General features: G+C 52.4%; 6 protein-coding genes across 6 annotated transcripts; 4 read left to right on the top strand and 2 right to left on the bottom strand.

Annotated features, from left to right (window-relative positions):
* Positions 1-1107: 1107 nt before the first annotated feature.
* Positions 1108-2707, bottom strand: SETTUDRAFT_164823 (uncharacterized protein). The gene is made up of 5 exons (XM_008030969.1): positions 2450-2707; positions 2368-2391; positions 2145-2297; positions 1832-2092; positions 1108-1780 (listed from the first exon to the last, which is right to left on the bottom strand). Exons 1-5 carry the CDS (start codon positions 2558-2560, stop codon positions 1361-1363), a joined length of 969 nt encoding a protein of 322 aa, XP_008029160.1. The 5' UTR covers positions 2561-2707; the 3' UTR covers positions 1108-1360.
* A 217-nt stretch (positions 2708-2924) lies between these two features.
* On the top strand, positions 2925-3275 carry SETTUDRAFT_94839 (uncharacterized protein; the record flags this gene model as incomplete). Its single annotated transcript, XM_008030968.1, has 2 exons — positions 2925-3017; positions 3096-3275. 2 exons carry the CDS (start codon positions 2925-2927, stop codon positions 3273-3275), a joined length of 273 nt encoding a protein of 90 aa, XP_008029159.1.
* A 264-nt stretch (positions 3276-3539) lies between these two features.
* SETTUDRAFT_94253 (uncharacterized protein) lies at positions 3540-4538 on the bottom strand (the record flags this gene model as incomplete). The annotated part of the gene is made up of 1 exon (XM_008030967.1): positions 3540-4538. One exon carries the CDS (start codon positions 4536-4538, stop codon positions 3540-3542), a length of 999 nt encoding a protein of 332 aa, XP_008029158.1.
* A 413-nt stretch (positions 4539-4951) lies between these two features.
* On the top strand, positions 4952-6602 carry SETTUDRAFT_180589 (uncharacterized protein; the record flags this gene model as incomplete). The annotated part of the gene is made up of 3 exons (XM_008030966.1): positions 4952-5134; positions 5218-5320; positions 5377-6602. The coding sequence occupies 3 exons, from the start codon at positions 4952-4954 to the stop codon at positions 6600-6602; spliced, it is 1512 nt and encodes a 503-aa protein (XP_008029157.1).
* A 737-nt stretch (positions 6603-7339) lies between these two features.
* SETTUDRAFT_173051 (uncharacterized protein) lies at positions 7340-8568 on the top strand (the record flags this gene model as incomplete). The annotated part of the gene is made up of 3 exons (XM_008030965.1): positions 7340-7529; positions 7583-7902; positions 7965-8568. 3 exons carry the CDS (start codon positions 7340-7342, stop codon positions 8526-8528), a joined length of 1074 nt encoding a protein of 357 aa, XP_008029156.1. The 3' UTR covers positions 8529-8568.
* Positions 8569-10181: 1613 nt separating this feature from the next.
* Positions 10182-11574, top strand: SETTUDRAFT_164821 (uncharacterized protein). Its single transcript, XM_008030964.1, has 3 exons — positions 10182-10583; positions 10746-11108; positions 11295-11574. The coding sequence occupies exons 1-3, from the start codon at positions 10218-10220 to the stop codon at positions 11487-11489; spliced, it is 924 nt and encodes a 307-aa protein (XP_008029155.1). The 5' UTR covers positions 10182-10217; the 3' UTR covers positions 11490-11574.
* Positions 11575-13949: the final 2375 nt, after the last annotated feature.

The following is a 13949-nucleotide window of genomic DNA, read 5'->3' as shown; positions in this document are numbered from 1 at the left end:
GGTCACCGACAATCGAGTGTTATCAACGCGTCTGGCTGGTGTCTTCCACTATTCGTGATCCTGTCTGGTAAGCAGCACCAGGCTAGCTGGTACCACCACATCCCTATAGACTGGGTGCTCGCTGTATTAGACAACGGCTGGACGACAGATGAGCTCGGCGTAGAGTGGGTAAAGCACTTTAATAGATATACAGCGCCTCGTACGCATGGAGTCTACCGGCTTCTTATCCTAGATAGCCATAGCAGCCACGCTACGCCTGAGTTCGACCAGTACTACACAGAGAACAAGATCATCACTCTCTGTATGCCAGCCCATACCTCCCACCTGCTCCAGCCACTTGATGTGGGCTGCTTTTCCCCGCTCAAGCGAGCGTACGGTCACGAGATCCAGGAGCTAGCTCGCCAAGGCGTCTACCATATTGACAAGATAGACTTCCTTACCGCCTATACACGGATCCGGCTAGCAGTACTTACGCAGCAGAACATCCAGGCAGGCTTCCAGGCGATAGGGCTTATCCCTCCCTGTCCAGAACGCGTCCTATCGTCGCTCACTGTCGTCCGTACGCCGTCTCCACCAGGGACAACAGCAGACAACAACGTCGCATGGACCGCAGAGACACCGCGTACGATAGCGCAGCTTAAAAAGCAGGCTCAACACGTAAAGGACCTCCTTCACCGCCAGTTGTAGAGCCCAACAAGCCAAGCTATACGCTAGCTTGTCAAAGGTTGTCAGCTTGCGATGAACTTAGCGACTATACTCGCAGAGGAGAATAGGAAGCTTCGTATAGCTAGTCAGCGCCAGCGACGTAGGAGAGACCAGCAACGTTAATATATAGCTCGTGGAGGAGCGCTATAGGCCTAGTAAGGCCAGCAGCTCGCTATAGAGGCAGAAAGGGTGGTCGCGGAGGTAGAACAAGCTCAGGCTACTTAAGGACGTTAGCGCGCACTACTAACGTGTACGAAGTGCTATATCTAAGAACACACTAGGACTTAATGTAGATAGTAATAGACTAGCTATGTACAAGATTGTATTCTATTATCTTATGTTGTTGTAGAGCTATCGCGTAGAGAGTCGCGTCAAGTTAGGTGGGGTGCGCAGCTTACTAGTGGAACACAGTAATTTCATTTCGAGTCTTTACACCTAGGTAGAGAGTAATGTGACAGATGCTAAAGGAACCACAAACAATGTGAATGGCCTTTTCCAGGCCACTCGGACACAGCCAACTCCATCATCCAACCCTGTACAATGCCGTCCAGTCGTTCTCATCCCCGAGTTCGACGCACCCGTCAACCTGTAATATAGGCCGGATCTTCCAGGCGCGCTTCCCCCGCCCCTTGAATCTTAGATAAGAGTTCTTCTTCTAGAAACGGTCTCTTTGTCTGGCCCTGTAGACGGTGAAACCAACGTATGCGCCCGTCAGTGCTAGGCCAAACATCACAAACTTTACAAAGGTCCATGTCCAGCTTCCTTCGCTAGGCCTCTCACGGCTCATAGATGAGGCCGTCTTGTAGCCTTCACCACTTGACGAAGAAGCTGCACCCGGGTTCTTCTTGTAGAGGTTCGTTGACTGTACAGAAATAATATCGTGGTTGTCGGAGAGTTCACCAGTTTCAGCAGAGAAACCAAGGTATGCAACGGGCGGGACCTTGAACTCGGGGAGTTCAAAGCACTTGGTCCATTCGTCTTCGGCCTTGTATTGGATTTCGAGGCGGAGGAACTGGTCTTGGAAGTAAGTGAGGCGGGCCTTGGTAGGAACTTGGGAATTGCGAATTCCACGGACCTAGTTCACGTGTTAGACTGCGTAATATCCATGTGTGTTTAGCTTTCGTACAGAGCATCCGGCCAGCTCGTTGGCCTTGCCGTCGTTATCCTTGTCATATGGCGTATTTCCATCACCGTTCATAGCCATGATGTAAGGGAAAACAGTGCCGGGACGGTTGTTTTTGTAGGTGTCGAAGAAGATGCCGAGACCCTCGAACTTGTCCGTATGGCCAAAGACGTTTCCGGGCTGTGCGCGCTGCTTGGTGAGCCACATGGCAAAGCCGTCGCCGTAGAGGCTTCCCTGTCCATGGATCTTAAACTCGAAGAGGACCTGCTTGGGTGAGTCCCCAATCTGCCAATACTCGGTCCATTGGTGCACGAACCTCCCAGTTTGTGGCCGTAAGAGGCACTCTCGAGAATAGCCAGCCGTCGCGCGAGGGCTTGTCCGAAGCCAGTCGAATGTACTGATCAGTGCGAATAATGGTGTCTCCGCCAAAGTCCCACCAACGACTCTGCATGTCCGAGTCGAGGTATGGCTGTAGCGGGTGTCAGCAAGATACAGCCTTATCCTTCCAACGGCGTCCACTGGAAAAGAGTGCGACTTACAGGCTGGAGGCTGTGTGTTCGCAGCTATGTTCCCATTAGCGACTATAGCCCCTCGACTCATCGTGTAGCAGCAGCAACGCACCGAGATGGCTTTGATATCGGGATCCTCGGTCAAACCCCCAGACCGCGCCCAGGCACCCGTCCAGGATCCCGCCAGCAAGCACACGCTTGCCCATGGTTTCGCAAACAGCATGGTCGCGCGATGCCCAAGCTACCAAGGGGCAATTGGCGCGCCGAAAGAATGGATGAAGACTATGCTCCGAAAACTAACAAACAATGAAGCCTCAGCCGAGTGGACGCGGCGACAAGAAGATGACGGCACGGGTTGGCGACTCGAACGTGCTGGAGTTCTCAAGGTGAATCTTGGGGATCGGAAAGGCCACTCTATCACCTCCGCGTGTAGAGCAGGGGTCTTGCGTTGCGGGACGACGCTAGCGAGCAGCGCCGCTCTTGACGTCGCCAACTTTTTGCAGACGAGCCCACCACCCAACGACGCCCGCTCTATTCGCAATCCTGCCCCGCGCATCTTCCCGCCGCCCACCCGCCCAATTTCTACCATGGATTCGTTTGGCTCCAGCGACCCCAAGACGGCGGTCATGCGCCAGGTGCAGCAAGAGGCCGCCATGCAGAATGCGCGCATGCTGGTCGAGGTGCGTCCACACGTGTGAAGAGCACGCACGCTTTTGCTGGTTTGATCCAGGCATGCAGCCAGGCTGACGCACCCGTAGAAACTCAACGAGCACTGCTTTGAGCGCTGCGTCCCCAAGCCCGGCACGTCCCTCTCCAAAGGCGAAGAAAACTGCTTCACGGCATGCATGGAAAAGTACATGAGCGCATGGAACACAGTCAGCAAGCAGTATGTCGGCAGGATACAGCGGGAAAGCGCCCAAGGAGGTCTGCCTTTGTAGATTTTGCATTGACGTCAGAAGGCGGACGCTTGGAGAGGAAGGGCGCCGCAGCAAAACCGCCGAGTCGACGGAGCGCATAGTGTGGCTTTACAGGACGCATCGACGCACCGCGAGGGATCATGTCTGTACGAGAATGGACTAACGACAAAACCTGATACGCCATGTATCGGGATCAAAATGTACTATACACTGTACAACTAGCACCACGAGCCGTGTATGCAGGCAACAAAACTGGTATAATACCAAGCATGAGCTGCTCAATACCTATTTCTTGCCAAACGCCCTCTGCCTCTGCGCATACTCCCTGACAGTGACACTGCAGTTGACCTCCTGACACAGCCTCTTGCGCCTCTCGGGACTCAGCTTTGTTGCAAACTCCAGTCCGCTCGCCCTCTCGACTACCTCGAGCGGTACTTCAAACTCGGTCAATGGCTTGGTGTTCGGGATAACTGCATTGGGCAGCACGAATGCGCCCAGTGCAACTTGGCCGCCTTGTTTCCCGTCCTCGGCGAAGATGACCTTGTAGAAGTGTGAAGGTACAGCGACGTTGGGCGGTGAGCCAATGACTTCATATGAGACGCGCCATTTGCCGTCGGCTTCGCGCTTGGGCAGGTATAGCGGGCCGGTTACGATGCGCACGGAGGGGTAGTTGTGCGTAAGTCTGCGGCAAAAGTCCTCGAAATGCGCCCAGTAGTCGCGGTTGAAGCCATCGCCTACCTGTGGGCACATGTTGCTCAGCGCAAAAGTATCATCCATGGCCTCCTGACTCCACTTTGCGTCTGCCGCGGGCACTTGGTGGCCTCGGTCATAGCCGCTGCGGAAGTAGTCCTTGAGCTTTGCGCGGAACATCTCTGGGATGGTGACGTCTTCCACAAAGACACTGTGTTTCCGGTCTGCATTGTTGTTTGCGAGCGATTCAGGGGTGATGTGTTCAGCTACCCATTGCGGGTTTCGCGTCCGTCGGTCGTACGACGATGTGAGCGAGGCGGCGGGGCGGAGGTCGTTGACCGGACCAGGAAAGCCATATTGGAAGAGGCCGTTGGGGTCGACGAGAGCTCTTCGAGCAGCCGCAGGAGAGGGGACCGCGGGGACTGCCGATACTGGCCCTGCCCGTGCAGGCCCAGTGACGGTTGTGGTCGTTGTGGTCGTGACAGCTGGTGGAGGCGGCAGCCTGTCCTTCTTGGTCGAGTAGAGCGCTGCTGTTACGGCTGCTCCGGCTGCTGCACTGCCTGCGCCGATCAAGGCGAAGGTGAGTTTCGACATGGTCCACGTTGGATCCCGAAGGCGTGTGGGTCGCAACAAGTCGGGGGTGGGCGCAAAGGCCTCTTGAGAGGAGCAAGACACTCTCGCAGTCCAGCGTCCTGTCCGGCGCGTGAGGAGTGTCTCAGACGCGTCTATCTGTGCCCGAATGGTTCGCTGGCGACTGCGACTTGGGTGGTGGTCATCTGCATTTTCTCCAAGGCGAGTCCAGCCCTTACCAAATGCGCACTAGCGCCGACAACTGGATGCGGCTGCCAGCACTCTCAACTTGACTAAAAATCATCAACCCCAGCACCTCATCGTTTCATGGAAGTCGGCCGTCGTTTCTCGCTTGCCTAGATCTTTCCTCGTACATGTGGCTATAAGATCATAGACTGGGCGCACATTCCCACCCTGTGCGACTCAACACCACCAGAATGCCTTCTTGGATATCAAAAGCCTCCGACTCACCCAATGCACGGCTTGTGGCGACAGCTGCTGTCTCAGGCTTTGTAGTGGGAACCGCTATTTTGGGATACCAAAAGGCCCGGCGCATGACGAGAGTGGCAGACCTGAAGGCGTCGATCCCAGATCTCAGTGACGACCATCGCCCATCAAGAGTAAGTACAAACTCTGTTCCGGCGACACCATTGAGTGGCACTCTTCTAAGCTTGGAAATTGAGATAAATCTAACAATCTCCAGCTAACTGAATATGGTGCCGCATCCCATGTCTTTGCCCCAAGCAAAGAAGACGAGCGCAGCATGGCACTAGCTGCGCGGGCGAGAAAGGGCGATTATGACGACGGTAAGATGTCATTGTCTCAACGGCTACCACTTTTAGTCCTAACAAACATTTTGAAGACCTAATTCTTGAACAGTTGGCAAGAAATCGGGTCTTCCTGACAGATGAAGGGCTTGCGAAGCTACGAAATGCCTTCGTGATAGTCGTCGGCTGTGGTGGTGTTGGATCACACGCAACCGCAGCACTCGCCAGATCAGGGTGCGCTAAACTTCGCCTCATAGATTTTGACCAAGTCACTTTGTCTTCGCTCAATAGGCATGCAGTAGCAACTCTTGCTGACGTCGGAACACCCAAAGTACACTGTCTCCGCAAGCGGCTTGAACAGATCACACCATGGACCCACTTCGAATGTCGGAACGAGCTGTTCGGCGAGCAGACTGCGGCTGCTCAATTGGCGCCCCTGAATGGCCAGCCACCGGATTTTGTGATAGATGCGATTGACAACATTGACAGCAAAGTTGCCCTCTTGGCCTATTGCTACATGAACAACATCAAGGTTATCTCTTCAATGGGCGCCGGGTGTAAATCGGACCCCACTAGAATCTTCATCGGCGACATTTCAGCAAGCACAGACGATCCCTTGTCAAAATCTACGAGGAGAAAGCTGCGACTGAAGGGAGTGAAAGATGGTATACCTGTTGTCTATTCAACCGAGAGGCCGGGTCCTGGAAAGGCTGAGCTTCAGCCTCTCTCAGAAGAAGAGTTTGCTAAAGGCAATGTCGGAGAGCTAGGCGTTCTCGCAGACTTCCGAGTACGGATTTTGCCAGTCCTGGGTACCATGCCGGCAATCTTTGGTTTAGCTGTTGCGAACCACGTCATCCTATCTATCTCTGGTTATCCACAAGAATACCTGCCATCTAAATCCCGGGATAAGATGTACGACGGCATCCTAGGTGCTCTTCAGGGTGCTGAGGAACGCTTAGCTCGTACAATATTCAACGAAGATCCGCTCGGCCTTAAGATCCCCTTGACGCAGGACGACGTGGGCTACTTGGTTGAAGAAGTATACAGCGGACGAAGTATAATCAGTGGCATCTCGACACGCCTGATTCTATCAAGATGGAGGAAGCCAGCTAAAAGCTTTGTTGATCAAAGCATACCAGGGCAGAAGCACAGTCATCTCGAGATGAAAGATTTGGTCCTTATGACGAAGGAAGAGGCGAGTAAGCACGAGAAAGAGATATTGAAAGGTGAAAAGAGCCTGGAAGACCTGTATAGTGCCGAAACTATCGAGCGCGTGAACAAAAGGATGGCCGAGGAAGAGCGCTTCGAGCGCTTCCGATAAATTCACATCCATGATGAGAAAATACGATTTATTTTCCAAAAGTTTCTGATGCAATCACAAGAATTCGCTTGTTCATATTACGCTTCAAGACGGAGCGCCGACAAGACGGTTGAGGTACGCTTCCATGTTCAAAACTCGCTAGCTTGGGGTCCCACAAAACTGCGCACTACTGTGACGGTCATACCTACCTCGGCCATGACCCGTGTCGTTCGAGTTGTCATTCCAAGTGAGTGGATATCATTCCAATATCCGCAAGGTGACCCTAGTATCACTAAACGCTATTGAGTAACGTGGCCGCCAACGTGATTAGCGCAACCAATGAGAGAAGAGTTTTCATCCGCTCTGCGCGGTATTCGTAAAGCTGGGTACATACATGCTTTGTGTGATGACGTGGAGCCCGGTAGCTACGACAGCAGTTTTTTCTTGCTTTGGTAGCTGACCGCTCCATGCTGTTGATGAGGGTCTGGCTCGATTGTGTCAACACGTCAACGGGCCGACCAACGGGGAACGGCCTAGTAAAGTTTGTGTCTAAGTCCGGTACTCCATGTTTAAATCCGTGTGAAAAACACACCGGACAGATATCGCTCACCGGGGATAGGGATCGGTGGGGACATATAGCCGGTAATCTACGTGTATTTGAGCGTCTCTTTCCCGCCATTGTAACTCAAATTTACATTTGACCTCCTTCTACAACACCAACACCGTCTACCAAATACTACATTTGCACCCAGAGAACAATGGCTACGGATATCAAATTCGAAGGATGGGTTGGAAAGGACAAGGAGAGCGCCAAGGGACACATGGAATGGGGCCAATTCGAGCCTAAGAAGTGGACGGAGGATGACGTCGACATTGAAATTTCGCATTGCGGTATCTGCGGCTCAGATTTGCACACATTGAGTTCTGGCTGGAGGGAAACCCCATACCGTATGCTCTCTTGTTTGCTTGATGAGTGAGTTCAACGTGCTAACGTCCTGCAGCTTGCGTTGTCGGTCACGAGATCATTGGCAAAGCCATCCGGGTTGGCCAGAACATCAAGCACATCAAACAGGGCGATCGTGTTGGTGTTGGAGCGCAGGGACGCTCTTGCATGCAGGCTGACTGCCCCAATTGCTCCAAGGGCATTCAGAACCACTGCGCACGAGGATCAGTCAGTACTTATGGTGGTGTCCACCCCGGAGACGAGGGCAAGTCTTACGGAGGGTACGCCACGCATAACCGTTCTAATGGACACTTTGTGCTGCCCATCCCTGATGGTTTGGACAGTGCTGATGCAGCTCCCATGATGTGTGGAGGAGTCGTAAGTAGCCTCTTTGCTGATCATGATGGTAAATTACATGCTGACCATGCTATGACACACAGACTTTATACTCGCCATTGAAAAGATTTGGCTGTGGACCTGGAAAGTCTGTTGGAATTGTCGGAGTTGGTGGTCTTGGCCACTTTGGAATCCTCTTCGCAAAAGCCCTGGGCGCCGACAAGGTTGTGGGCATCAGCCGAAAAGCCGAAAAGCGCGATGATGTGCTCAAGCTAGGTGCTGATGCTTACATTGCCACGGATGAAGATGAAGACTGGGCCAAGAACAATGCGGCAACACTGGACCTCATCATCTGCACTGTCTCCAACGCCAAGATGCCTCTGAATGGCTACCTTGGTCTACTCAAGACGTTTGGTGACTTTGTCCAAGTTGGTGCGCCGGACAAGGGCGAATTGCCTCCTATCAATGCCTTCACACTTCTGAGAAGTGGAATCAAGGTCGGTGGCAGCGCTATTGGTTCACTCGACGAGATCAAGGAGATGCTACAATTGGCAGCTGATAAGAAGATCAAGCCGTGGATTCAGAAGAGGCCTATGAAAGATGCTAACAGTGCCATTGTTGACATGGAGGATGGAAAAGCCAGGTATAGATATGTTTTGGAGAACTAGAGCTTTAGACGGCAAAGATACCAGTTTGTTTCAATAGAGCTGCGAAATACTTTTGAACGAGTTTGCGGAGTGACTAAGGAATACTTTTGAATACTCTGCTCGACTTTCTAGCGAGTTAGATACTGTAATTGCGGATGATACAATGTAGTAAGGCACATGGTAGGATCAACATGTAAAGGCACCTTTCTTAGAGCCTTGAATACGATGGGTAAATTATCTTACAATAGTATTGGCGGTGTTGTGCAATGGTTGGCTTACTAAGAGTAGCTCTAGGTTTGACGGATGGTTATAAAGCTTTAATGCCACAAGCATATATGGAGTTGATCTTTCACCCTGACTCTCAACCCGACGATTGTGTTCTTGTAGTGATTGAGGTGTTGCTTCTTGATCAACTCCACTGCAACATTTTCGTGTGCACCATATTAGGCCCAGGAACATGGAAAACCTGCTTCTGCACAATCTAGGCCTAAGTCCCGACAATCAAGAGACATAGATTATACTATTTGAAAGGATTGAAGAATGTTGAAATGTTCTGTAACACATTGGCAGTTGCACAAGAGTTCATCTCCAACAATTGTTGTCCTACAAATCCTACAAAAACGGATCGGTTGGCCAATCAACAATGCCACAGCACAATCCCTATCCTTGCACACCGCTGTATCGATTTAATGACTTTCGGATGTTACTCATTTCTGGGTGGCAACCCTCTCAATGGCCAAGACTAGCTATGCAGTTAGCTTGTATTTGCTATCTGATCTGCCTCTAAACTGTTACTCATTGAATTGCTTGGTCCAATCAAAATAACGATGACGTATATATATCCTGTAAAGCCACTTTCCATCACCCCAGCATTTATCCTACCTTTTATCCAAGACGCGCTGGTACATCAACACGGCCAATGCCAAAGACAGTTGCAGTAGTGGGTAGAAGAAAACATCAGAGATGGTGGTTGCAGAGATTTCAATTGCCCCCATTCAGCATTGCAAAATACCTCTTGGCCCAGGCTTTCCTGACCCCCACATGGATCTACATCTGACGTCTTACCCCCATCCACCGAGAAAAAAGAAAGAGAAAAAAAAACTTGAACAATTCGCGCACGGTCCATGGAACATTGAGCAATGCAAGCAGTCTTTATACCAGCCCTTGATCCTCGCAGCACCCGGCCAATATAGAAAAGCTTTTTTTTTCGATTGTCTTTTGGACCAAATGGCTACCCCACCCCCGCGCTCTCGGTCCGCGAAGCCGCATCTTGATTCGCCCACGCGAGCACGCTTCTTCGAAGCCATTGATGGCCGGGGCCAGAGCAGCATCCGCAGCATCATCAAAACATTCAACATCTCGCCCGCCACCGGCTACAAGCTGCTCCACGACCGCCAGGTGTACGGTGCTCTAGCCGACCGCCGCGGCGAGCTGCGTAGGCAAAAGGCCCGGGAAACAGGCACGCATAGCGGGCGGCCGCCCAAAAACCGTCTTAAGAATGTGACGCAGTCGGGACCCGTGCCGGTACCCTCATCTGCTGCTGCTGCTGCTGCTGCTAGGCCGCCCAGGCTTGACATAGCGGCTGCGCAACAGGGCTATGTACACGCAGTTCCTTTGCCCCAAAGCAACACATACTCGACTGAATTCTACAATCCATCAGCAGCAATCGCAACAGCGACAACGACGACAACAACAACAGCAGCAACAACAATGTCAGCCACGCAAACGATGATGGTACCCCACCTCGGAGGCATCACCGCCTCGTACCGCCTCTCGTCCCGGTTCGAGCCCAGCAAGCCTACGCTCGTGCTCGTGAACTCGTTCCTCACGTCGGCAGCGCTGTACGACTCTTTCTTCGCCAACGAGGCCGTGACCTCGCGCATGAATCTGCTGGCGATTGAGCTGCTGGGCCATGGCCAGACGCGCGCGCACAAGGTCGAGCACTGGACGTACTGGGACACTGCCATGATGAATCTGCAGGTCATGGAGGCGCTGGGCATCCAAAAGGCATTTGTGCTGGGAACGAGCCAGGGTGGCTGGGTGACTGTGCGAATGGCGCTGTTGAGTCCGAGCAAGGTATGTTGAGATTGTGTTGCAGTATTCTTTACGTTACTGGCCAGTTCGTTTTGAACAACAAGAAGGAAGAGGAGGAGGAGGACATGGAGAAGTCGTGGTTGTGGTGGTTGGTTGTATCCTGGAAAAAGCGTCCTTTGCTAACATGTTCGGCCCCATACTTAGATCCTAGGCATCATGCCACTCGGCTCCTCGCTCGACTATGAATCCGAGCGTAGTCGCCAGCTCGGATGCTGGGAGGCCCTAGAGCCTCTCGCCGCCATGGTTACCGGCGAGCTTAGTGCAAAGAACAACCAACCTACGCCGGACTTTGCGCCTACCGACGCCTTTGGCAACTTCCTCGTCGAACAAGGCTTTGGACCCGAATGTCCCGCCGACGTCAAGGACTACTGGATCGCGCACCTGCAGAATACCTACAAGGGGGACGAGGGTAGGAGGAGGATGAGAATGGCAGCTATTTGTCTGAGGGATAGGGATGGCTTGCATTTGAGGGCTGCCGACGTTACATGTCCGGTTCTGTGGCTACATGTGAGTTCTCCATTTCTTTATTTGATGTTGTCACCCCCCCCCCCTCTCTCTCTCTCTCTCTCTGAAGATCTGGAGTGTTCCTTTGTCTGTTTTAGGATGTACATGTCCTAGCCCGGGCATAGAGCAGTCGAAGTTCGAAGTAGCGCCTCTTGGATTACATATGCTAACCAGTCTTTCCTTATACAGGGTACCAAGGACACGGTGTATTCTGTTGCCAACGCGCAGGAGGAAATCAAGCTATTTACTAATTCACCAGAAGCACGGCTTGAAATCATCGAAGGCGGACAGCATTTCCTGAATGCATCCAAGCCCAACGAAGTCATGGACAAGGCTATTGCTTTTGTCACAAAGTATGCGCCGAGGGCGGTTAGTTCGTTGTAAGAATAAATAGCGGGATTTAGTATTACACATGTCCTGTCTTGTAAGCAAGATGCATGCACGGGGGAGGGGGGGGAAGGGTTTCAAGGTGGTCTCGCTCTAATTGGTCAATACAACCAATGCTGATTACATGGTGTTTTGAAACTATTTTCTGTACATGCACATAGACAGCGACGCCAGCATACACACTAAGCATGACATGCATGCATGGGAGGGGCCATGAGGAAAAAGGCTGACTGAACGAATACGAAGACTAGCTACTGCACGCATGTGCGCATACGCATACTTCCCAAACGGTGTTGCTACATGTTCGAATGCGTCACGAGCCAGAAACCCCCCCCCCGCGGCCCTCCAACGCCTCGACAGCACGGAGAAAAGAAAAAGCATAATTGCACGTCTAGCGCTGAAGAAGCAAGACAGAAAAAAACCATGGCGTGCGCACGCACATGGGGCCTTTGCAGACTTGGTGAAGGGGGTGGGGACATGCATGTGCATGCAAAAGACCCAAAACGGGTTGCCCACATCCGTCGTGCGTCCCGCCAAATCTACGCGTGACTTTTTCCCTATCAGGACATGCCCGGCGCATAACTGGGGGCGGGGGAAGGGGGGAAGATATGCGGTTGAGAAAAAGAAAGAAAAAGAAAGGAAGAACGAAGGAAAAAAAAAGAGTATTAAAAGATGAGAGAGAGAGAGAGGGAAAGAGTGTGGGGCTCGGGGATCTCGGGGATCGCAGCCACCAAAAAAGCATAAGAGATTGTAAATGGCCAAGTCTGGTATGACCTGGCATCATATTTCCCGATTCCGCTGCATGTGCATGCCCGATGCAGATGTGGCAGACGGGTCTGACATACATGCAGCGCCACTACCTTTCTTTTAACGTCTTGCTTTTTTTTTCTCTTTCGCAGCTGATTCTTTTTTTTCTCTCTCTCTCTCTCTCTTCCTGGCAGCACTCCGGTGGAGATGCTTCGCAAAGTGCTAGCATCAGCGACAGGTACGATAGGAAGGTGGTTGCAAATACGACCGACGGGCTCTTTGTGTTTCAGCTAGAGCAGCTAGTAGAGGCTGTGGTAAAGTTGATAGGTGGTTATTTGACGTAGGCATAAGGCCTCCACATTCCCTTATCTTGAGCAATGCGGGGGGAGCGTGTGTCAGCCAAGAAGCCTCCTGCCGTATGCGAACACATGGCCCCCATTCGAGTTACTGTATGTAGCCGTACATGCAGCGGGAATTTGTTTTGTATACAGCCCCGTCACCACGGAAGACTTGCAGGAACAGATGGATCTAGCTCGACGGCGACTGCAGGTCAGATGTGTTTGTGACTAGCGCATAGGATGCTGAGATCGGAAGCAAGGATGCGCGTGGGCGGCAAGCAGCTTCAGGATTGGGATGGTGGTGGCGGCAAGGATGGCGTCAAGAAGCAAATACGTAACGAGAATGGGGCATGAGCGGGCGCGGAGGAAAAAGAAGCAAGTCAACTCTTACGTCTCCCCGACGATCGGAATAGATTCTATCCGAATCTGGAGTCGTTGGTGGTAAAAAAGCAAACGCGTAGAGAGTATTGATGCAGAAAAGACGAGTTTGAGGTTACATGGACGTCACACCGGACAGCCTGACCCTGCATGCAAACGCCAACTGTCAAGGTGCTTTGAGGGGTAAGCCATGGTTGTCTAGCTCATTGCTGTGTGCAAGTGTGGACGTTGGTTAGTGCAAGTAGAGGGGAATAGCCGTTTGTCAGAATGGACACCACCACCAAACCCCCCGGTCGTAGCAGAGTGGCTGAGATGCCGAACCGACATCCCGTCCGCTCGCCTCGCACAGAAAAAGGCCCAGGGTCTCGCCCACTGCACGTGCACGGCGTTGCCAAAGGGATTGCAAGCCGGACAAACGACGTGTGGGCAGGAGATTAGCGATGGCGCGGTAGACAGGACGAGATTGGAATGGTGAGTGCGACATGACGACGATCAAACACGCACACGCGCTGAGAAGCGAAGTTGGACTTGTTTGACGATTCCATGCTGGCTGGGTCTTGATTGGATCGTCGGGCAGCATTCCAGCACCATTGACTGGCATTGGCTTGTAATTTACTTGTTCGACATGTGGACCTGTGGGCGCTCGATCGGTTCGTCCATCTGCTAAGTGGCCGTGTCAACAGGGAAAAAAGGAACCTGTGTTGCACAGCCAGAAGGAGTCGGCCCTGTTCTTCAAGTCCATGTGCACCTGGATGCTCTTGATGTGTAACAACGTGTGACGGGATGCAGCCAAATGGCCGGTGTTGGCCCGCCTCGACCATTCACCCCGCTCTCCCTTATCCGCCACGAGGCTTTGCGTGTCAGCTGTGGCTGTTGAGCCGCGGGATCCGAGACGCCGAGAGCACTGGTCGTGAGCAGAGAGTTTGTTGCAGCTCTAGCTGCATGTTAAAATCCGTCTTACGGGGATTCTTGTGCATGGTTGGCTCGAAGAAGC

The sequence above is a fragment of the Exserohilum turcica genome (genome assembly GCF_000359705.1).
Source record: "Exserohilum turcica Et28A unplaced genomic scaffold SETTUscaffold_5, whole genome shotgun sequence".
Lineage (NCBI taxonomy): Eukaryota > Fungi > Ascomycota > Dothideomycetes > Pleosporales > Pleosporaceae > Exserohilum > Exserohilum turcicum.
This window is presented reverse-complemented; position numbering and strand designations above follow the sequence as displayed.

Coding starts and splice junctions, on each gene's coding strand:
- SETTUDRAFT_164823 (XM_008030969.1), bottom strand. CDS start 2,560: ATGCTGTTTGCGAAACCATGGGCAAGCGTGTGCTTGCTGGCGGGATCC. Junction 2,392..2,449: donor CCGATATCAAAGCCATCTCG/GTGCGTTGCTGC, acceptor ATGGGAACATAG/CTGCGAACACACAGCCTCCA. Junction 2,093..2,144: donor TTACGGCCACAAACTGGGAG/GTTCGTGCACCA, acceptor TCACCCAAGCAG/GTCCTCTTCGAGTTTAAGAT.
- SETTUDRAFT_164821 (XM_008030964.1), top strand. CDS start 10,218: ATGTCAGCCACGCAAACGATGATGGTACCCCACCTCGGAGGCATCACC. Junction 10,584..10,745: donor CGCTGTTGAGTCCGAGCAAG/GTATGTTGAGAT, acceptor CCCCATACTTAG/ATCCTAGGCATCATGCCACT. Junction 11,109..11,294: donor GTCCGGTTCTGTGGCTACAT/GTGAGTTCTCCA, acceptor TTCCTTATACAG/GGTACCAAGGACACGGTGTA.